We start from the raw sequence: 25503 nt of genomic DNA on the forward strand, positions 1-25503 counted from the left end.
CCTTATAGAAGATGTGGGCATGGGGGAAGAGTATTGAACCTGTACCATCTTTTGTTCCATTTGCTTGCTCTGCAGTCTGTCTCCTCTCCTTCCCCTTTTGTTTTGTTTTGTATTAAGGAACACAAGGGAAGCAATAGTAAACACTGGTCCTTATTCTTGGGTTTTATGCATGAAGTTATGCAAAGAGTAAAATAACTAATGCAAGAACTGAATGCTAAAGGACATAGAAATCCATGTAAATCTCAGATGTGACCCTCTAATTTCCAGCTGACCTGAAGGAAAAGGGAAATTGCCTTAAACAGGGTCAAAGTATTTGTACTTTCTGTAATTTGTCAATCTTGAGATATTTCTCCAAGGGATGAATATGGAGCTACATGGACATTGAAGTCAGGTGTGCTTGATCACAGTGAAGCAGTGTATGAATTTCTTTAATCAAGTTGTATAACTCTGACCAAAGTAGACATTGTTCTTCAGATGTGTTCATAGGAATCCCAAGTCTTTTCTCATGTATTTAATTCTCAGTGGAGAATGTACTCCTACAGTGGAAATTTGGGTGTGGGCTTCCCCTTGGAATTCCTACTCACATTAAACAGTTCTAGAAACACCAGTTCTTTTGTTGTATATTCATGCAGTTCAAGAACAGAACCTTGTACAGACAAATCTCCCACTCACAGCTGTAGCAGACAAATCTCCCGGGCACTTAAGAAGCTCACTACAGACAGCAATAGTCCCACAAACATCTCAAACATAATGCATGCTACTTCACTTCTTTATTATATCATGAAGAAATACACAACTTTTTTGGCAAATCAGTTCTTAAATATGACATAGACAAGATCTTGACAACTAAAATGTTTAATGTCAAACATACTGCAATTAGTTTTTACTGTGATGAAAATCTATTGTATAATTTACTTTCCATGTGGACCTAAAGATTTATTACTGGAAGTTTATTCAATGATAACGATTTTGAAACTGCAGGATCCTGGGAACATTACAGTTGTAGGCACCCTGTCTCTATGTGTAACTTAAGCTTTCTATAAACTTTATTTGGTGACTATAATGTGTAATAGATTTCTTTCCATTGGCAATTGCATCAAGTCAAGGTCTTCCTAAAAATACTGTGAGCTTTAGTGAAAAGAATTAAAAAATAAGACTGTGAAATATCAAAGAAACTTCTGTTGATAGAAAGGTTGCTACTTAGAGCTGTAACAAGAATAATGAGACTCTGCAGGACATGGTTGCAATACAGTACGTAAGGGGAAGATCGAAGAACATGAACCTTGCAGAGATAATTGAGCTATTACAGGATATTGACCACTAGTGGGAATAAGCCCATATCCCACTAAGCCTCTCAGTACATATTGTTCATATCACCTTTTTTCCTTCTTAATGTAGTGTTAGAGTTGAATTCTCCTGCTGGTCTTAATTGCACACATAAGCCTATTTAAGTCTTCTCGCTGAATTGGTAAGAACTCTCTGTTGCTTCTTTAGTAGCAATGAGGTTGGCTGGCATGAAAGAAACTGGCAAGAGGTGATGCCAAAGTCAAAAGAGGAAAGTAGTCTCCCTAAAAAAGCCAAGAAAAAAATAGTGTACTCCTTTTAGGAGAAAGGTACTGGAGGAATCACGATGACAATGCAGACATGAATCAGCAAGTCTTTGAGAAGTGTTATAAATAGCAAGTGAGCAATTGCTCTGAATAAATCTGTGTTGATTTTGGTATTGGACACATTCCACTAAGAATAGATTTTGAATGTATCCCACAAATGGAATTGGTGAAGCAGCAGTAGTAAATTTCATTGTTCATTAAATCTAGTACAACTGTGCAAAAAATGATGACTATGACGTCTCTCAAATGCCAGCAACATGCTACTGTCCATCATTACCTTAATTTTTCTTGGTTTTCATGCTGTTCATAACTAGGGGCCTTATTCACATACATCCCTTTTTCCTAAGTGTATTTTTTGCAAAAATCCAACACTTTTCTCATTTGGGTGCCAATTAAAATCATATCTATTTCAGCATGCTTTCGGGCATTCAGCAAGTGATTAATGTATTTTTTACTGCTGCTACTTTTATTGCACGTTTAGCAGATATTAGCAATTTTATACCAGTGTAACTTGCGATTTTAAGAATTTGTATTTTTAAAAAAATTAATTGTGTTTTTATGTAACTTGTTTTGTAAAAGTGCAACTGCCCTGAACTCTATTACAAAGGGCATGGTATACATCAAGTCCTTTAAAAATATATACATCCTATATTATAATTTTTTCTGACACAACAATCCACATACATAATTGTCAGGAAATCAGGAAACTGATAAATTTCTAACATAAGATATATAGGGAATCTTTGTTGAGCATTTTTATATTTCCCTGCTTTTGTCTATTTTCCATTTCAGATTGTTGCCTTTACATTTATTTTTTTACTGTTTTTTAGAGGATGGAGGAATACACTTTTCTAGTATTAGCATCTTTGTATAAACATTAAATACTATTAACTATTATTTGAAATACGCCTTTGTGAAATACCATAGCAATAGATAGAAAGCATATTCTGAAAGAAAAAGGGGGGAAATATTCAGATGCATAGGATCAAGCATGTGACCCTCCCTTGTGTCCGTTAGCTTTTCCAACAAATGTAGCTCTCCCACACTAATTGCAAGCTAATTTTTAAATGGTGTCAGTTTCAGCTTATAGTGGTGCATGTGGTACAACATTTCTTATTTTATTATTATTATTATGTTTATTTACACCTGCTTTTTCTCTCCACAAGGAAACTTCTATCCCATATATTGGTAATTGTTCAATTCTAGGTAGAAGCACAGACTTAGAGTGGGTAACAAATACAATTTATGATTATTAGGTTGCTTCTATGTAGGAGCACTTGGGTTACAAACATGTGTACTTGTATGTAAAGAACGCTCACTGAATGTGGTGGAGCTTCCTTCTGGGAGAACATATTTCAGGTTATGCTGCTGATCCTTCTCTTTGTCTTGCATTATGGACACAAGGGCTTTGGTTCTGACTTTCACAAAGGTCTCATTGTAAATGGCAAGTATTGGTGAAAAAACTATAATTTCTAATTGGAATGTGCCACTGTCCTGAAAAAGCCTAGACATGAGCAGCTACTCATATATGGGCATCCTAACTATATGAAATGTCCTAACTATGGACATTTACCCTGAAATATGAATGTCAGCCCATGTGGCCAGCACCCACCATGTTTCCTCACATGAATGAGCTAAAATATAATGCAATGTATATTGAACATTTAGTGAGTGTAGCATTAAATGGCTATTTTCAATGACAATTACACAACCCTTTCCTTGTTTTGAAAAAGGGAAAGAACATTTTCAGTCTTTGTATGATATTTCCACTCTTGTATAATTTCTGATGGAGTATTTTGGGTTTTTTTTAATGATAATGAAAATAAGATCTCTGGTCCCTCTCTCCCCACCACATTTATAAAAAAAAACCATGCAGAGGTCAGAGTTTAATTTTTGATTTTGGGGGGGGGGGGGATATAGATCACTTCCCATCCCAACTAAGTAATGGAATCAATGTGATCTTATCTGATGCCATTTCTTTTCAATGTATTCATAAAACATGCGGTTTTACATTTATTCTGCTCTCAATAATTGCCACCCAACATAGGTTACAATATATTTCTGCTCTTAGCAGGTTAAAGATGTGGCAGCTTGCAGCCATGTGGGAAGGCTATGCATATTTTTGTAGTGCTAAACCATAGGTTAGTGTTGTATCTGAATGCAACACTTGGTTTGAATTTTACAACACTTTAGAATGCTAACAGTGCAATTCTGTGCATAATTACTGTGAAGTGGGTTCTTCTGTATTTCATGGTACTTAAGATTGCAGCCTTAATTACTCTAAATCTGTAGACTTCTGATTTCTTATTGTGAACATTATTTATGTGTACAAAATGTAGCACCTTGAATTATTTAGTAGACATTGTCTGACTGGATAATCAAAGGTTTCTGTAATGCATAACCTAGGAGAAGAATTAAGATAGCTGTGGGAGCCTTAACTCAGAGTTTACTGGCTTGTGTGCAGTTAAAAGCTTGACTGAAACATTACTATAGATATTTCCATATGTTCTCCTGTGGTACTACTAGACATCAGGATTGTTCTGATTATGCAAAAGACATTTACTGGTTTGGTTTTCAAACTTTTTTTCTACAGTTACTAAAAACAGCTGTCCAGTCAGCAAGCCAATTAAATGTCTTTGTTATCTGTGAGTATATCTTACAGAAAACTGAGCTGGTGTTCTTAATTATTTGACAGAGTGCACTGAAATTTTTTATTTATAAGTGCAGATTTTTGACCACATATTCTTCTTTTTTAGGTACTGGAGGTACAGTGAAGATATAAGGACTATGGATGCTGGTTACCCTAAACCAATCACAATTTGGAAAGGTATCCCAGAATCACCTCAGGGAGCCTTTATCCACAAAGAAAATGGTATGTTGCTATTTAAGAAGAGGAGTATTTAACTATTTATCAGTAATAACTAAAAACAACTCTAGAATATCCTGGAAGGACTACACACTCAAAATTTCAGTATCTCATTTTCTTACTGTGCTTGCTGTCTTGGGTCAAGACCACTATTTATTTATTTCATTTATATCCCACTTTTCTCCCAAGGTGGGATTCAAGGCAGCTTACATGGTAACATGATTAAAAACAGATAAAAATACTTAAAATATATTTAGAACTGTACGGTTAGCACTCTATATTCACAAATTATGAATCTTCTCGGAGGGACTCTGGACGGCTTACATGGTGATGAGCCCGATCAACATAGTTAAAATCTAACACACTAAAATATATAAACAACAGCATAAAACAGATTAAAACAATAACATTATAGCAGACACTAAGGGCAACCATCGAACCAACAACCAATGGACCTGAATTAATAATCAGTTTCTGGGCACAGGTAGGCGGACTGGTGCAAATCAGTTTTGAGGCTAGGGCTAATGGATGAAGTACGAAAGTCAGATGGCAAAATTAGGGATGGAGGGCAATATAAAATGGAGCATAATATCTTTGGGTAAAGTGCAAGTACAAGGTTTTGGGTCCTAGTTGAGGTCAAGTTACCTGGGGGATTGTCTAGTCAAAAGCATCTATGTTTTTATATCTTTATGGAAGATGAACAGGTTGGGTGCTAGCCCAATCTCTCTGGGGAGGGAGTGCCAGAGCCGGGGAGCCACCATCGAGAAGGCCCTCTTTCTCGTCTCCACCAACCATTCCTGGGACAGGGATGGGGATATTCCAAAGAATTTTTTAAAAACAAACCTTGTTTTTACAGCTTTATATAAAGGACATCATTTTGCGAGACCATTGCATATAATGGGAGTGGAGCAATCCCAGTAGATACAGAGCCCAATATAGTTACGTTTAAGATACATAAAGCAGCATTGTAGCATGAATCTCACAGTTAACCAAGCAATTGTGTACTGGTGCCACAGACTTAAACTCACCCATTGCACAATGCTTAATTGGCTTCTTGTCCATGAAATGTGAAGGCGAGATCTATCTGTGGAACAATTGCTTGCACTGGAGCCTGTATGTGCACAATGGAAAAGATGTGGCTGCTTGCACCACAATTTTAATACTAAACGAGTGTCCTAAAGCATCCCTTCCTTGGTATATATTGACCTATCACCTCTCATTCGTTAATTGTGTTGACTGAGGCTGATAGAATTTACACTGAAATAAAATCTCAATGGATCACATTTCCCAGCCACAAGACTTCCACATTGTTTGATGCTGAACTGTCCTTGGACTGTTAACAATTTAACGATGTAGTCTTTACTTGTTCAAACACTTTAAGTTTCTGATAACAAAATAAAAATTCCAAGATATGGGACTAGTTAGTTCCTCTTTGTCTCCTGAACTGGAAATGTGATTGATTTATCAGAGATGGGTTTTCTTTGTTTCTCTTTCCCCCTATGACACATGTATTCCAATTCTATATTCATTTCGGGCTGTGGCACAGGCTGGAAAGCAAGCCAGCTGCAACAAATCACTCTGACCAAGAGGTCATGAGTTCGAGGCCAGCCTGTGCCTGCGTCTTGTCTCTGTCTCTGTTCTATGTTATGGCATTGAATGTTTGCCTTTATGTGTGCAATGTGATCTGCCCTGAGTCCCCTCCGGGGTGAGAAGGGTGGAATATAAATGCTGTAAATAATAATAAATAATTTCCATGGGAAAAATATGAGACATTTCAACTTGTTAAGAATTGGTATTCCTTGCTTTTGGTGAAATTGCTGATTGATGAAAAGGCATTTTTTGTAAGGAATATGCTTAATCGCTTCCTTAGGTCTGTTGCATCCATCAAAGGCAGCACTTTCCTGAAATGGCCATTCCAGTTAGAGAAGAGTCATCCTCCTTGCAACAGAGAAGTAGTTCAGGCAGCATCACATTTTTACACATATTGCTATCAAATAGTAGTTCACAAATATGATATGTCCCTTTATACACCTATATTAAAGTAAATAGGTGTAAATATCTATAGTCAGCCCATGCTTTGTTAAAATCAATTTTTGAATTAGTGATAGTATGCAAGATAGAGAGTGTTCTTCTTGTGCAATTGTGTGAAGTGGCTCTTTGGACAAAGTGAATTGCACAGATTTTCAGTTACTGAAAGATTGACAAAGAAACCTAAGGCAATAAAGGAAAAAAGCAGTTAATGACTTCGTAATGGTGTCATTGTTTCTCTTCAAGCTACATGTGAGAAATCCTTGAGCAATGCAAAAAAGAAAGAAGTATTGAAAGCTGGCTGGTGAAGCCTGCAGGAACAGTACCATAGTCAGGATCACTGCATGGATGTATCAGCAATTGCATGATGCAACAATGAAATTATCAAGAATACAAATAGTTTCAGGCAAAATTTAATCAGAATACTTTCAAAGTATTCTGATTAAATTTTGCCTGAAACTATTTTCCTTCTAGTCTTTGAATGAAAATTGAACTTGAAACTGCACCAGATTACTTTAGGGAAGAAACTGGAGCTTGATGGATCTTTTGTCATCAAAACATTATTGTAGCTTCTGCATTCAGTTCTAACAGATAGTTCATGGGGCAAGATCCTAAACATTAGGAGCTCACTAAAACTGAAATAGGTAACTTTTGAATTGTTGTTGACTGCCATCAGTTTACTTCAACTTATATAGTAATCCTACTCATGAAAGATCTCCAAGTCACTGTCATCAACAGCCCTGCTCAGGTTTTTCACTCTGGGCTGTAGTTTACTTCATTAAGTCTATCCATCAGTAATGCACTTTTTCACTTTTCCTACTGCCTTCTGTCTTATCAAACATTATTGTCTTTTCTAGTGAGTCATGTTTTTCATATGTTTAATGTATGGCAGTCCCAGTTGAGTCATCTTAGATTCTAGGGAAAGTTCAGGATTGATTTGTTCTAGGATCCATTTATTTGTTATCTTAATGTTCAATTGCAAACCTTCTTTTGCACTTTTATCCTTAACTTTTTTCAGTAGTCATTCAAAGTAGTTTCTAATTTTTGCATATCTGCATATCTTATTTTGTTGATGTCCTTCCTCCACTTTCTGTACCTTCTTCCCTTGAGCCTCTTCCTGTTTTAAATATGGTATCTTCAGTATGCAAGTGAAATGGAATGATGAGCCTTGCATGACCTACTTGTCAATTGGAAAATATTCAATATCTCCATATTCTGTCCTGAAGGTAACCTCTTGCCCTGTGTACAGTTCAGATATAAAGAAAATCAAATGTTGTGACACACCTATTTCTTTAAGACTGTCCAAGGTTTCTCATGACCTACACACCATCAAAAGTTTTGCTATAATCTATAAGGAACAAGCAGGTTGTCTTTTGAAATTCTTTGGTGCAATCCATTATTCAATGTATGTTTGCAGTGTGATCCCTAGTACCTTTTAATTCCTGAACCCAGATTGAAGATGTGGTATTCCTTGCTCTAGATTTAGTGTTGATTTTTGTTGTTGAATTTTGAATATCACTTTTCTTACATGGGAGATTAACACAAAGGTCCTGGGGTTACTGCAATTCCTGGTATGCCATTTTTTCAGAATCAGAATGTATATTGAGCATTTCCAATTTCTGGATATTTTTGTTTTCCATATTTGTCGCCAGATTTAAGTTAGAATTAGAGTAGATTCTGTCTCTATAGCTTGGCCCAGTTCTTGCATCAGTATATTTTTGATTCTGATTTCAACCATGGGAACATCAGTCACTCTGTAACATTACAGTTTTAGTTCTCCCTATTGTAAAATGGCAAGTGTGAATTCCAAAGACTGTTGTGTATATTTTGAATATAGGAAGAGAGCTGATAAACCAGCATTTCCTCCTCCACAATTCAGCTGCAAAATATGCTTCTACCCACCTCTTTTGCTCCAATGCATATTCCAGCCAGTAATACTGCTATTTCAGTTGCGGTTTGGTCCTCTTTTCTTATTCCTCTCTTTTCCTGATGATATGGAAGACTGCTACAGGCAAAATGTGTGGTGTTAAAGATGGAGAATGCTCATACTGTTTGCATGGCATTAAGAACAGCAGGAGGGAATTCACCCATTGTGAAAGTTTGCTTCACACTGCATCAGTGCCACTTTTCAGCTGGGCCAGTAAAATGCTTTGGAGTTTTTGGCAGGGATGCAACATTTCTGCAGTTATGCAGCATTTCTAATTCCCCTGGATTGCCTTTAGATTATCAAATTCTAACTCCCTACAGAAACTATGAAGCTGTGTACACCTGTTTTCTGTTGGCAGAACTCCATGGAGCACTTTCTCCCAAAGACATAGCAGTAGCAGGGAACAGAGTCAGACCAAACACCTCAAGAGAAGGGGACAGTTTTGATGGGCATAACACAGTACTATAATTTGATATAATCGATCCATGTTCCTCAGCTGGGTGGGAACACTTTGAGCAAATTAGGCTCAGGCTGAGCATAAGGATCTTAAGTTTTTCCACTATTTCCATTTTATTTGACTTGGTTCTTTTACAAAGTTAGAGAAATTAGATATGTTGTGCATGAGTTAGCCAGATATCTGTTTCAGTTTTCCTACTGAAATTGAGTGGACTTAAAATTAATCAAAGTGGCTGAGTTAGGAGTACACTCACTGGAATAAATCCCAGCAGGTAAAATTTACTACACATTGAGAATAGAAGGGTGATGGGTTGCTGCAGTGACATTATTAGATTAGTATTTCACATGACAGTACCTGAACAGAACCTGAACATTTGTTTTATTAGAATGTCATTAAATATGGGGTGACTGGGTGTCCTGTAGTTTATATTTCTCCAGTACTAAAACATGTTAGTGCATATTTAGTATTATATTTAAAACTGCCATTGAATTTTCTTGCTTTTATCAGCCCAAGAGGTTTCTAGGTCTTTATCCAATGGAACATTTTTAAATGGTGTGTGCAATGAAGTTCTGTACAGTAAGACCCTGTATCCGCAATTGATATGTTACCATATAGACCACAGTTACCTGAAACCACAGATATGATGGATTAATATTAAATTACCTAACATGTGGTTCCAGAATACCATATATTTGTCTTTGGGGAACCTAGAAATTTCTATAGTGGTAGCTTCCCAAGGTATTTGCTAGTCCTTCAGGGCAGCTGTAGGGTAACGTCCGGCAAAAGCATACCATATAATCACTAGCAAATTTCTAAAGAGAGCAGGTAAGTAAAAATATGGATATGAGTTCCATAATTAAGGTGGTCTTATTGTATTGTCCAATAAAAGGTAAAGGTTTCCCCTTGACATTAAGCCTAGTTGAGTCCCGACTCAGGGGGGTGGTGTCCATCTCCATAATAATGTTTCCCCTTCTATACAGAATTATGTATTAATGATATGAGATCTCTGTAACAACTGAAGCTGATAAGGATCTTGGGGCCATGCTGAAGCATTTTGTTAACATTTAAAACACCAATTTTAATCACTCCTATTCAGCATTAATTTTAAATGGTTCCCTATCATTTATTGACAGTTAAAATGTTTTGATTGTAACCTGTTGAAATAATTATACTTTTCTTTCACAGGCTTCACATATTTTTACAAAGGCAAAGAATACTGGAAATTCAACAACCAGATGCTCAGGGTGGAACCTGGATATCCCAGATCCATCCTCAAGGATTTTATGGGCTGTGATGGACCAGCAGACCGGGACAAAGACCGACATAGCCCACAAGATGATGTAGACATTGTCATCAAACTGGACAACACAGCTAGCACTGTGAAAGCCATAGCCATTGTCATTCCCTGCATTCTGGCCCTGTGCCTACTTGTTTTGGTTTACACTGTGTTCCAGTTCAAGAGGAAAGGAACACCCCGCCACATACTGTACTGCAAACGCTCTATGCAAGAGTGGGTGTGATGTAGGTTATTTTTCTCTCCCAGGAGTTTGTGGAAACTTGAGATTCAACAAAAGAGCTGTTATGCGGTTTCCTACCTAGGAGCAGGCATCTGTCCGCCTCAGCCAGGGCTGATTTTTGAAACCCAGGGGGCTGCTTGCCCTGCACAAGAGTGAGAGTTCACTCCAGTGGGAAGCTTGCATCGTACACAGTATCTGCCGTTCCTCCAGTCCTTTGTCTTTCTTTGCCATTCGGTTCTAGCCTTTCCTCTGCACGCTCAATACCCAATGGAAAACTATCAGGATTTTCATAAAGAGGAAGTGTAACACTAAAAGCAAGGAGAATCTCCAGTGTTTCTGTTGGGGAAATCTATCTTCCCCCTTAAAGCCTGCTCCCCTTTGAAAGCATTTTGCGTGAGATTTTTTAAAAAAGAAAAATGTAATCAATTTTTTTTAAGAAAGAAAAGATTCAGCAACTATAAAACAACAATCACAATGGAACTTTCAGGAAGTATGAAGACCCAAAACAGCTTTGTCTCCAAAGAGGATTGCTTTCTGTCAGTTAAGTTTATAGTCCTACACTCCTACATTTAATTTTTGTCAAGTGGGAGACCAGGATGACACACAGGAACTCAGACTGTTTGGACAGCCATTTTCCAACAAACAAGGGGCCAAAATATCTGCAATATAGTAACAGCCTTAATGATACATTCATTTTGTGTTTTATACAGCCGTTCTGAGCTATGTCCTCAATGTTTTAACACATTTATATTCATTACTATATTCAGATAGTACTTTTTTATTGATTGGTTTAGCTTTTTGTTGGTTTCATTTCCTCCTCCTCCCCCTCCTCCTAACCCATTTTTAATTTTTCTTTCCTTTGAGCTGTACCAGATTAGGCCTTCCATTGGTCTATCAGGATCACATATTTTGAAACCTTAATAGAAAGCAGCAAGTCCCTGAAGAACAATGCAGTGAATTAAAGTGACAATGTTGTAAAGAAACGTAATTCTAGTACAGTTTGTTATTGGTGACCCTTTGAGAACTACAGGCTCATACTGCTTATCCTAAAAAGACTGAAATGCTTCATTCATAGAGATTCCAATTTCTGGGGTTCTTATCTCCTATGATTCCAAGTAAAGCCCTGCTTTGGTACTGGTGGTCCATAAACCATATCAGATCTGGAGAACTTCTCCTTCCTTTCTTTTCAACACCATTGCCTTCTGTGCCCTTCTTTGCTGCTTTCAGTGGCTATATGCACTGTAGTTTTGTCTGCCTCACATCTATATGGCACTGCATGGTGCCATAACTAAATGGCAGCTGGGACATGTTTAACAATGTGAATTAAGAATGGCAGGCACACAGGGCAGCTGTAGCTCACGTGGATATTTTTGTGAGTCTATTAGTCCATCATGCAGGTGAAGTAATAGAGAAATGTGATTAGGTTTTATTTTTATTGCAATACCAATAAGAATATAACAGAAGCTAATAATGTTTTTGCCAGTTGTTTTCTGGAATTCATTTTTAAATAATAAGTTGTAGCTTTCAGAATTTTAATTTTATAGTGGACACTTGTCAGACTTGGGCAAAATACTCCAGTAGTTCTGTACTTTTTTTCTCCCATCACCATTGATCTCATATGTTGGTATTCCCTCCAGGGGCCAATGAATAAACACCTCATTTCCCTCATTCTGTTGACAATGTACATGCTGAATTTTTTAGAACACTACCAATGCAAACAAACAGCAGTACTCACGATAGGTGACAATTTGATGATTAAAAGTGACCTTCTATTTGGTACTGTGTTTATACAACTATGTACAGAGCATTCCTGAATTCCAGTGACCAGACCTGAATATATTGCTAATGTTAAGACGGCTTTGCTTTTTTAGCATTGTGGCAGATCTCTATATACACTTTTTTCAATGTTTTGTTGCACTGCAAAAACCTGTTCATTAGAAATGGTGGCATAACAAATGGCATTACCAATATTCTACTCCAGAAAACCAGGTTCTTGTCATACATTATTCAATTGTCATGAAAACTTTTGTTCTTCCCCAACTTAAATGAATCAAGAGCCTAGTATTTGGATCTGGGGCCATGTGCAGGTATTGCCTAAAACTGTGGCTTAATTTTTTTTTTCAAAAAAATTTGCTATGTGTGGTTTTTTGCATGGTTTTGCATTTGTCTTGGAATATGGACACATGCAGGTGCCAACCACAATTCGGTGAGAACTAGAAAGCAACAGACCTGACATGGGTGTTTTTTCTGCCCTCCCCCCTAAGTTTTGCCATTTGGGTGTTTGCCTTAGTTCTCAAAGGGTCAGAGAGACCTCTGGCATTTAGCTGTGCATTATATCACTGTCAGAATCAAGGGACCACCAAAGCATTGTTTCATCATGTGTAATTTTGTGCTAACAGCAGTATTGTCATTTTCATGTGACCTGCAGAGCAGGTTGTGTATTAATTTTTTCCCCTAGAGAAACGTCAGCAACTGACAGACCTCTTCTATTGATTTTAGGAGCTGCTTTTTGCAGTGACAGGCTTTTTTTAACAGTCACTGGGCTGTGAATTTATTAAAGGTGTTCAAAACGAATGCACTCCACCAGTCAGATACCTGGCTTTTTATGAAAGTTGGGATTCAGGGGAGTAGTTTTGAAACAATGAACAGCTTGCCTTGAACTTTATTGATCTGTTGATTGTCATTACTGAGTTAAACATAGTCTTCTGTGAGAAAACCCTCCCCAAATCTGTTACTGTCTGAATTTCCTTACTGTGTACTATTTGATGTCTTTGCTCTTTGACCTTTAACTTGCAAACTGGCACAAGCTCAATGGGAAATCTGGTGTTGCTAATCCATTTGGATTGGACCAAGACTTTTACAATAACAGCAGGCCTATTAACTGTTGTCTCGACATTCACCTATTTTGTTAGAGAAGGAAGGACAGTGAGTTCAGTATACTAAGGACCTTCCCTTCCCAAACCTGATGAACATACATAGGCAGCACACAGCATCCTTCTTGCTCAGCTCCTGTTTATCTCATTGGGGGAGATACGGGAAAATTTCCCAGTGGAATGTGCCCAATCTTTGTAGTGGTTCCCAGGATGGAAAACTTGCTATGTACATGCACACTCTAAAAATGAACTACAGTGGAGTCAATTTTCTATTTAATGTTGGTTGAATTTTCTGTATAAAACCTGTCCTTACAACAAGTGACTCATAAGTAATGATGACATTCTAAAACACACAAAAATACTAAAGTACTTGAAAACAGCCATCATTGGCTTTTATGTCAAAGTTTTTTTATACTAGATTGTGACAGTTTCTTACTGATTTCCTAATCCACATAAATGAATCATTTTTAAGAGAGTGTAAGTATATATGCATATATTATTTTTCGGTAATGAATAGCTCAACTGCCTTGAATTTATATTTATATTGAGCATAGCATGACAATTAGTATGCCTTTTTTTCAATGAAACAGGACTTGGGGTTGTTGTTTTTTTTATTTTGAACGGAGTGTTTTATAATTATGTGAGGCATGCTATACAGCAGTGCAAAGTGAGGTTTTTGTTCCAGAAAAATGGATGGATTGATAGATAACAAAGTTGAATAGAAATGGGTTGTTTGTATTTCTACAAATGGCACTTCAGCACTCCTTACAGGTACAAATTGCATCACTAAGAGACTGTTGCATTATCTTGGTATATCTGTTTCATTTGGTGCAGGCATACAGTAGTTGAATACATCTGCAAGCATGGGAAAATGCTTAAGCTCTCCCCCAAATTACTTACAAATAATGACTATGGTCACAATTTTGTTTGAAGCAGGAAACTAAAACTGTGTTTTGCTACAATCTAACAAGATCCTACAATTTTATTTTATTTTTTGCCTCCCAGTGCTGTCCTTTCAGGACATGAAATTAAGACTAACTTAATTATCCTGCTTTGGTCATATTTCAGGGTGAATCCACAAGACAAAAAAAAAAACCATAAGCACTTGTATAGAACAAGAAAAGGCTACAGCTTTATTGGTCAGTGTAAATAGGTTTGGCCCAAACAAATGGGTCCCTGATACAGGCATCAGCCAACCCCCTAGTTGATTGATGAGCCCAGTACTCTGGTGCACCACTGGAATCCTTGGAATGACAGCAAAGGAATCCTGTGGGCATAAGTTTACAAGTGATAGGCCTCCACTGTCTTCAGTGGGGTGCTGTAAGGTGTCTGCCCCTGTAGCTGGGGCAGGCCAACTACCACACATCTAATCCATGTTTTGGATCAAAACTCATGCTAACTGCCCCCCCACCCCCACCCCACTTATAACAATACAGAAACCATACATTGCAACATCCATTTGAAACTAGAACAATTGTAATACAGGATGAGTGGGATGGCATTCAGAAAACAACTTCTGAGTGTTCACTTGAGGAAAAGCCTATATAACCAACATTACCCAATCTGAATGAAGTCTACACCAGGCCATTCTGATCAGCCCACTAATCAATGAGATGAAAGCTCTCTAGTTTAATCCCATTGGCTGTCAATTCCCACTTTCCCGTACCCTGAATGAATCCCTGAAAAGGACACACCACACTACCAAGGAGATGGAGGGAGGTGTTTTTCTTTCCACTTTACCTAAACAACATCTCTCAGTGAGTCATGTGGCTTGCTTTTACTGTTGCCAAAAGGCTAGTTCAAAACTTAGGGCCCTTCCAGACAGGCGCTATATCCCAAGATCTGATCCCAGGTTTTCTATTTATCCCAGATTATCTGGCAGTGCAGACTTATATAATCCAGTTTAAAGCAGAAAACGTGGGAAAAGATCCTGGGATATAGGGCCTGTCTGGAAGGACCCTTAGTCGTGCTTTTAGAAAACACTGTTTTGTGGGTTTTCCTCCACGTATAACTAGGCCTGGATCCAACCACTAAAATTATGTTTAGAAAATCCAAGGCACAATGAATGTTGAAATTGCATGTAAATTTGACAATCCCAGACACATTTTGTGAATGGTCAAAACTCAGGTACACCAATGGATGTTGATGTCACTGACAGAATTCACTGATCTGAAGTTAGGAAAAAAGACCTATTTTTGGATATTTACAAAAGGAGTGAATGTCAGTGTCAACATTCACTATGTATTTGATCTTCATTGTGGCATGTATATTACTCTTACTATGAGAATAAGGCAACTGTATTTTTATTCCTTCATTCACTTGGAAAATGTAACTTTGCTTTCAAAGTCTGTCTCTTGGTAACGTAGGATATCAGTACAAGCATTCTTGGAAGGCAACTAAGAAGCTGAGTGTGTTGATGGTTTTTCTTTTTATAAAGGAACACAAGCATTTATATTTGAAGGATTTAACATATGGTATTATGCAGGAAGATAAATGTAACATGTAGTACTTCATTTAAGGTGCATCATGGCTAAAGTATATATTCATGTATAAATCTAGAAATTTGTCATCAGAAAGTTGAACTAAAAGCCTTGGGTCAACTTATTAATGGGTCAGTGTAAGTACTTCAACTGTTATCAAGAAAGGATCCTTCCCCCTTGATTAGAATGGTGAAAAACAAGAGCTTAGACCAATGGTTCTCAATCTGGGGTCCCCAGATGTTTTTGGCCTACAACTCCCAGAAATCCCAGCCAGTTGTTAGGATTTCTGAGAGTTGAAGGCCAAAAGCCTCTGGGGACCCCAGGTTGATAACCACGGGCTTAGACTGTCCTGGGAGAACCAAAAAGAAGCAACAGCCCCCTCTGCTCTCTTTTCTGAGGCACCACTTCTGGCCTTTTTGAATACCTGTATGGGAAAATATCAATAGTGGCAGCCTAGGTGGCTGGTCTCTTGAGATGGCATTGGTGCTTTTACCATTTGTATTGCCTTTGTGAGAGTAATTTATACATGAGTATATAAAGTATACGAATGCATAATTAATTGATCTAAAGGTCAATTATATATTATATGGAGATAAAAAGTAAATTGGGAAAAAGTGTGGGCATACTTTCACCATGGGGGTTGAAGTTATGCCAGCATTTGTATTACGGATTTCTTTATTGCTATCCTTTCATAATTTCTCCCAGAATCTTGTACAACATGTGTTGAAACTAAATTGAAAGTGTCCATGTACATATGTGTGCATGTACATGTGTGTGCATTTTAGTAAGCTCAAAAATCAAGGAATTAATTTCTTGGTTGAGATATTAAACTCCCACAACAATGACAACCACAAGCAAGAACCTTACTAGAGTAAAATCTGACAATCACTTAGCATTTGGTCAAAAATTTGTACCAGTTCATATTTTTAAGGCTTATTATTTCAGGAAGAGTTTGGTGACAATCTTAACAAGGATTTCCAATTTTAGCATTTACAAAAATGAATAAAAATACAACATTACATTGTGGATACATGCCCATATATAGTAGCAAATGACACAATATTTTAAATAAAAACAAAACAAAAGAGTCTTATAGCTCCTTTAAAGCTAAAAGGTTTACTGTGGCAAGATTGCCTACCACCTGCTTCATTAGCTGTGCAAAGCAGAAAATGGCAACAGTTCCGTTTATATGTGCAATACATTGGATCAATAGAGTGAAGTCACTATTAATAAAAAGACCCATGTTCGTATTGTCATCATCCACATTGTTGGATCAGTGCAATACAAAAATGCAAATGTTACCTATCTACTACACTGTATCAAGACATTTATTATTTGAACAGCACTTTTTGCCATAATCAAGCAAAGAAACATTTTTGAATTAACCATTTTGTGTGTATGTGTGTTGAAGTACATCTGTACATGATAACTTTACAGGCTGAAACACACAAAAGCAGAGATTTAGATGTGCATACACTTTAACATTCCTGGCCTTTGCTAAACTCAGTTTTTTTCAAACCCCATTGGATAAATGGAGTGTAAAAGTTTTTAATTTTGTTTAGTTAGTGCCACAAGATTTCAAAGTTGTTGATTTCTTATTAAAGAAATCAGAAAAATAAATGAAATGTTCTTGTCCTACCTTATTGTTTAATACATGGAAATAACGTTACACTCAAGAAATTATCCTTTAATGGGACTTGGATATACAGTTAGCTTCATAATCCTTGTCAATTTCATATTTGTTATATGTAATTTGGAGCTCACAGTAGGGGGAAGTGTAGATTTTGAACCAAATAATAATTATGTGGATTTCATGAAGACATTTCATGGCATAATCCACAGGCTAGTAAAGCTGGAAAACATACTTGACACTTAAGTTTACTGGACCTAATCAACTGAAGTAGGAAAAACGACTCCTTCATTCACAGGCTAGGCATTTGATTTATTTCCTACAAAATACGGTTGATCTAATAAGGCATGATTAAATTCACCTCTAAGGGGGAAACATGTTTGCCATGCTTACAAAATGTCTCAACGCTGTTATATTATTTTGCCTTTTCTAAGTATTTAACTGGGATTTTTACTCTTTCTACTTACCAGCATAGCCCCATTCATTGCCCTTGAATATCAAGAACCCAGATGGTAGAATATGAATCTGGCCTTTCATTCAGACAGTGACTTGCACCCAAATAAGAGAAAGATAAATATGCACTGCCAGATTGTTTGCATATTGCATCTTAGTAGTTATTTTGTCCCCACAAGTGATGCTGAAGGCACTGTTCTCTACAGGGAACAATGTCCTGATTAAAACACTTGAAAACACCCAGTTCCAATAAAACTAGCATTCGTTTGCACAGGTGCCTTTCATTTTTATTATAAAGCAATTTGATAATTTGCTTCCCAGTATTTGTTGCTTTGTAGAATTCTTTAATAGCATTTCTGTGTGCTCTCCTGCTACATAAAACATGGAGCTGGGTTTGAACATCACACAGTTCTCTTGGACATACTCACAAGTGAGTCTGGAATTGCCCTGTTCTTTAGTCTGGCAGGTGAGAGTCTTTAGGTGGTGGGATTATCTTGTGTTGCCGTGCCTCTTCCCCTTCTGCTCTTTTTTCCATATGTCTGCTAGGCTCTCCAGCTGAATAATGCCTCTATAGCCCATAGTGAGTTTATAAGATCTGCTACATGTTAACAGTCTTCAGGACTGTAGTTTTGTAAAGTTGCGGGGTGAGCTTATAAGTTTTAGATAGTCATTTTATTACAGGAATAGAAGTGCAATTGCATACAGGAGCCATGTGGAGTTTCATTGCCATGGCTGAAGCATAATGGCAGATCTAGTGATCATTTCCATGACCATTACAGTTTAGACATATTCAAGTAATGTGGACATTTTTCCTATATGTTTTGGCTAGGTCCTCTTTAACCATTCTTTGAAATGAAATCTTGGTCTAGCTCCAGTTTTTTTCCTCACCAGAAAAGCGTGTTCACAAAATGTTGGCTGCTGGTTCATGAAATCAGTCATATTCAAGCTTTTGGGTGATTTTCTGCTTTTTAGCCTTCAGTGTTTACAGTAAGTAATGAGAAGCCTCTTTTGATTCCAGAGCTGGACTTCAATATTTGAGCAACTGGGACTTTGGATAGGTTGTGAACATTTTTGTCCAAGAATCTAACCTAACCAAATCTTATGATCAGACAGCAATGACCAAAATGGCAATTGCCATTTTAAAGGGAAAGGAAAGGCAAATCAAAGTGAAGGAAACCAGGGTGGGTAATTCTGGGAGTGATAGTTGGAAAAATGGATGTTATCTATTCAGCATCTCTCTTCCTAATTGTGTTCCATAATTGTTTTTCCCTGGGTAGATTCAAATATATGTTTGACTTTGCAAATGTAAACATGACGTCAAGGAGACCTGCAAAGAGAATAAGGCAGATTGAACAACCAGTGCATAAGGAAAGGATTCAACTTTTCACTGATAGTTTACTTGCTCAAGCTTTCTTCCCAGTGCAAACTTTCTCTAAAAACATGCACAAACATACAAACACATTTTGTTAACATTTTTTTGACAGCAAATGTCCATTAGGCACAAGATGCAGTTAAGAGCAATGAAAAACAAATGGAATCCTATTGATGGGTTCAGTTGTATGTGAATTACATTTTCAGTGAATCTTATACACTGAATTATATTCAGGACTCTACTTGCTGTGATTACAATATATCTAGCACAGGGCTCGAGTATGTTATTGGTTCTGACTGCTATCATATATCAATTAGCAGTGGGAAAATTAAATCTTTATGTATACCACATCCACACTTAGATTTGATGTCTGATTTTAGTTTACTCCTTTAGTTAAAGGCACAATGAGCCACAGGGTTGGATATTAGAGGTGTGTAGCCCTTCATCCAACATGGGTTAGAACATTCCTAAGTAACCTAATACAGTCTGAGTTGCTATGATGGTCCTGCTGTATGGGTCCTTTCAAAGGAGTAAGCAGCATACAATTGTGTTTAGGCAACTTATTCCATTTCCCCATGTTTGTATTCATTAATATTTTATTCCACCATTTAGTTCACAGAACAGTGTGTTAAAGAAAGACACATATTTCCAGGGCCGCAATTTCTTTTATGTTATGTATTTGTTCCTTAAATTTTATGTTACTGTATGCCTCCGACAGCATTCTCTGCATTAATATTTTTAAATAAATTGCATTTTATTCTTTCAAGTATTTTCTATGGACAAACACAATGCTTGTTTGTGTGCAAAAGCAAGGCTGACTAAATGGTGCTAAAGTGTATAATGACCGTCAGATATAATCAGGCAAAATATTTGGGGTGCTTAGACAGATACTTTTTCATAGTTTCTTTTTTGTTGATCAATGCATTTAACAGTGTTTTATTATACACACTTTCTTTTTATTAGAAAAATCAAAACCTCATAGTGCACTGTTAAAGGAAAATGGGGTAATTATTCTATGTACCAGCTCACCAAGCTATTATTGTTTAATTCCTTATAAGTTGCATAATTAAAGGTCAAGGGGTCATGATATTAATCTCATTGCTGTAGAACATTAACATAACAAAACATTTTTCAACAAAATACTTATGTTTACAATAGTACAATAACCCTTTGACTGCTGTGGCAACCTTTAACCACAAAATAGAAGTGTCACATGCTAGAATCGTCTTTTTGGTTCTTGTCCTGGCAATCAAAGAGTTAAGGGCTGTGCAGTGAAATTTGATTTCTATTTATTATTTTCTATTTATTTTTTATTTTGTTTCATTTTCATTTGAGGAGGGGGTTGGGGTGGGGCAGTTCTTGTCTGCTGTAAGTGTCTTAACCAAGGGAAGGGTTAAAATGGCTTTTTTTATAAAAAAAATACTATCTTATGTACTTACCATCATTTCATTGTGTTGTAATTAAAAACAAACAAAGGTGTCAATAAACAAAAGAGCAGAAAAATGTTTCATAAAGCTATTGTGATTTCATTTAGTGTGTAATATTCAGTTTGAGACAATTTCATCTATAGTAGAATAGTGTGCATTTAGAGGGAGATTATGGATGAATTGCATTTTGAAACAGCTTGAAAATATACAAGTTCCCAAATTATCCAACCAGATGATGATGGCTGGGTGATTCTGGGGGCTGTAATCCAAGAAGTATCCTTTCCATCATCTGTCTTGAAGTTAATGATGGCCACTATGGATATAGAGACCAACTTGTGTCCTTCCACCATTGGGAAGTCTCAGTGGGAGCAGTTGTCCTTGTGCCCTCTTCCCTTAAACATACAGGTCCATTTCTCTACACTGTGGATGCCCTAATGAAACAGGAAATTGACTCCTCATTTCAATGATGAAAATATTTTGAGGGCAGAAAGACAAGATGTGTGCCATTTCCAGTCCATTATACATGCAGATAAACTCAACGGAGGACAACACATGATGCAGTTGAGGCCATAATCTATATAAACAGGTAGCAGGTTTTTCCTGCTTGGTCACTATAGCATCTATAAAACATATCCTGGATTAAAAATCTGTTTCTGATTATGCTGAGATTCCTTTTAACTTGAATTAATTTTATTTTATCTAGCTGCACATTTTTTAGTTGTCTACTCATTGTATGATGTTGGAATTTAAGTTATTTCCCTCAAGCTGCTGCTGTCACAATCAGCCTAAGGCTCACTTTAACTCACAGATATACATGCAACTTTCCCAAAATGGCATCCCTGAATAAGAATAGAAGAAAAACTTGTAAAATGAAGAAGAGAGTACTGTGACACCATTGCATATAGTGGTACAATGATGAGCAGTAAAGAAAATGGTTCAATTGCATATTTTACTGTTAATTTTAATATTTTCTCCTCCTTTCTAATAAAAATAGTGATCAAGGTATAGTAATGCTAATAAGCATCATTAAAATAACTAGAAAACAAGTGCTTCAGCAACATTGCTGAAGTCCTCACCATAAGCAAAACAATTAAAATCATCACAAGAAGCATCAAACAGTTTAAAGGGCCATTTTGAAAAAAATATGTTCCTAAACTCAGCAGGAGTGGGAACTCATCCTAGCGCTGAGGAGAATGCATTATAAAATCAATATTTATATGCCAATTTTGGTGCTATAAATTGTACTGATTTAGATGTTTTCCAGATTACGTTTACCCAGATACTGATAACAGGACACACATTGAACAAGGTTTAAAAATACATAATTCAATTGATGAGGGAGACATGCAGCTTAATCATAGGTGTTCTGAAGGCAAATCTGCTTGTTGTTGTTATTTTACTCGCCTCTCCTCACAGCTTGAGGTGGCATACAACATAGTTAAAACACACAGCTAAAACACAATACCATTGACATACATATATTAAAATAACAGAAAGAGATTTTAACACTCATGTCAATGTTTTAGTCTACTTCTAACCGTTTCATGGCAATTGATTATATAGATATCGGGGCAGAGTGGCCATTCTGGCTAGGGATTCTGTGAGATGGATGTCTATTTTTTCCATATTCTGCCATTCTGTTAATGTATACAATTTGTTGTATAATCAAACCAGTACTTGATAATTTATCTCCATGTTCACTCCCAACTACATCAAAGCCCTCATCACATCAGAGATCCCTGAGTATTAATCATGTTTCCACCCATACATAAATTTCCAAATTAAGACTACAAGGAGAACTTTACTGGAACAGACAAAGAGACAATTAACATCATCATATTGTTTCCAACACCCTGTGACCAACCACCAGAGAATGATGACTGACTACCATCTACTCCTGTTGAATTCTCCTTAATTACTTTTATTCAAAAGTATGGTATATTACTTTTCAAACTTACCTCCTGTATAAGGATAATATTTCAATGAATCTGTCTAATTCTCTTTCCCATCTTTGATGGTCACCATATTGTCTGGCAGTTGTTGAAAATGTTATTATCTTTCCAAAACTATCGATTACAGACATTCAGTTATTCTAGTCATAATATCATATCAGCCTTTCATTTTATCAGTAGAAAATTATTGTATCCTGGTCTGAAAATACCTTTGCATTTGACTTTAGGAATCTCCTTCACTTGAATAGGACATGGCTGGATTAGGTGGATTACTTAAGCCTTCCTTAAATTTATGGTTACAAATCACTGATCAGTTGGTAAAATGAGAGGTAAAATCTAAATGTGAGCTAAAATCTAAACATATGAGGGACAGAAGATGGACTAGGTATTTAACCAAAGGGCACACATGAACTAAAATATTATGGAATATTTTCTAGTCTCTTAGAAATAAGCCGTACTCTATTTCAGACATCATGCACTATACAGGTTTCCTTGATCTTTTGAATGGATGTCATGAAATGGAAAGGATTTAAAAAGAAATATGCTTTCTATTTTCTATTAAACCTCACATGTTGCCTTAAAATAATATGCCATAGCTCTGGGAGTGACAAAGTGCAAGGAAACTAATCTATCAGTTAAGTTGTATCTGCAAATTGTTATCCTGTAAATTCATGAGCATGCTGGAATTGTCCCCAAGCAAAATCTATTCAAATATGTCAGTCCATTTCTGGCAGAATGGTCAACAAGATTTCTCCAAGAATATTGTGGAGTGTAGAAACTATGCTGTGAATTGATGGATTTTGAAAGAATGCAGTTTCGTGCCTTTTATTAGTGTTGGCCACAAAAAAATTAAAAGCATCTGATCAACAGCCAATAAAAGCAGATATTACACTGATTTTCCCCATTAGCAAGCAGAATGAGAATAGAAGGCAGAGAAGCTGTCAAATAATTCAGTGGAAAAAATACAATAAAATAATGAACGATACTTTTATTGGTCAACCAAAATGGAGAAAATATGTAATAATGCCACATGGGGTCCACTCACATCCAACTTTTTGCAACAGCTTGGTTTGCAGACTGCTACACATACAATTTAAAAGTGTGTTTTTTTATTATTTAAGGTAGGTCAAACATCATGTCCTTGAAAAAAAAACCAAACACATACCTTGAAAGTGTATATTTTGCAGCCTAAACCCTTGCCTAGCAAAGGTTGGCATGTGCAAAGGTTGGGATTTGAATGTGCATTTTTAAAATGAAGTTGAGCATGGAAAGGAATTCTTGTGGATACCTGCAGCTGGACCAGGGGGAAAAGAGGTCAGTATGCCTGAGGCGACTTAAAGAACACCTGATAACTTTGTGGTTGTGTGCCTCCAAGTTATTTCTGGCTTATGGAGACCTTCAGGTGAACCTTTCATGAAGTTTTCATGGCAGAATTTATTCAGAGGGCATTTGCCTTTGTTTCCTTCTGAAGCCCTCATCCCATTTGGGGCAGAAAGTAGTGGGAAATTTCTTCTCATCATAGCATTTCATGCCTGTCTATTTTTTTAAAAAAAACAAACCCAGATAATTTATTCACCCCCATCACCCCATCAGTTTCCAGACAAATCCTCCGTTTACTGAGCTATCACATGGGGAAGTTGTGGGTTTTCTTTTGTTTTTGTTTTTTTAAAGAAAAAGTAACAGTAACATACAATGTCTAAATTGGAAAATTCCAGATCTACAAAATGGGGAAAATCTTGCTTCAGCAAACTGGTTATATATCAAAATCGCACAATTCCTGAATTTTTTAATGACTATAAAAGTTTAATGCATCGAGACAGCTTTCAAGGCCTCCCTCAAAAATGCCCACTCTTTAACGTCACTACAACGATCTAAAATGGAGGAATGAAAGTTCCATCTCACCTTCCCACCTTAAAACAAGTGTCTTTAGCCATTTCTGTGTGAATGGCGAGCTTTGAAGATGATTGCTCCCCAACTTGGAAGAAATTTCTACACATTTTAAATACAGAATCCCATGGTGAAGATCCGGAAGTATTCCTATGTTGTTTGAAGTGCTCCGTGTCATTCCATCTTTAAACAGTTTTTAAAGTGTGCAGAAATGAGGAGAAACCCTGCACATCTTATGGGGTCCTGAGACTAGGCCACCTCATCACACTAGACCGTCTATCCACTTTAAATTCTGTGACTCCTGCAGAATTGTGGGGTTTGTAGTTTAGAGAGGGGCCTTTAAACTGCTCAGCCAGAGAGGTCTTGGATTTCACAGTATTTAAACTGGATAGACAATCTATTGTGATGAATATGACCTGCCTAAGGATACATGGTAGGTTTCTGTGATCAAGTAGGGATTTGAACTCTGGTCCAACATCCAAACCATTACACCACTCTGGCTCATGGCCTGCTGGCTACTTTCTGTTGTTTTTTTTAAAACTTATTAAGCCTTTGTGTCAAATTAGTCTGCTGGCTACTTTGAAACAAAGATTAAGTGAGTTAAACATAGAAAGTCTTGTACCCAGTTAAATAAATGAAAAAGTTGACTCGGAATTATTCCACTCACAACAAAGGGCAGACAACACTACAGCTGGTGACTTCCAGAAAGGTTTGGGATGAGAAAGAGAAAGAAATGTAAATACTGGTCAGTTTTTAAGTACTTTGGCAAGACTTAAAATATTATGCTTTGTTCAAATGGGCTTCATTTTAAAAAATTGCATGCATGTTCTCAAATTTAAATACTAACACCATGAAATTATACTGAGTCTGTGGTGTTGACAGTAGTAAAAACTTGCCAGGTCAATAAATGTGGATACTAGATATTCAGGATCAAATTCAGCTCAAACTTTCAAGAAAGTTAGAAGTGTGGGTTGAAAATGGGAACCACAAGAAAAGAGAAACTCAAGAAATAGGTGGGATGGTA

At 36.8% G+C, this 25503-nt stretch overlaps 1 protein-coding gene across 3 annotated transcripts in view; it reads left to right on the plus strand.

The window, feature by feature from the left end:
* mmp16 (matrix metallopeptidase 16) overlaps positions 1-20727 on the plus strand; it is a 215524-nt gene extending 194797 nt beyond the window's left edge. For all 3 annotated transcript variants that reach the window (XM_062980199.1, XM_003219534.4, XM_062980200.1), the window contains 2 exons: positions 4367-4482; positions 10074-20727. In XM_062980199.1, the coding sequence (XP_062836269.1) occupies positions 4367-4482; positions 10074-10408 (451 nt within the window). In that variant the 3' untranslated portion in view covers positions 10409-20727. The remainder of the gene's footprint in view (positions 1-4366; positions 4483-10073) is intronic.
* The last annotated feature ends 4776 nt before the right edge of the window (positions 20728-25503 follow it).

Source organism: Anolis carolinensis, chromosome 4 (genome assembly GCF_035594765.1).
Source record: "Anolis carolinensis isolate JA03-04 chromosome 4, rAnoCar3.1.pri, whole genome shotgun sequence".
Classification (NCBI taxonomy): domain Eukaryota; kingdom Metazoa; phylum Chordata; class Lepidosauria; order Squamata; family Dactyloidae; genus Anolis; species Anolis carolinensis.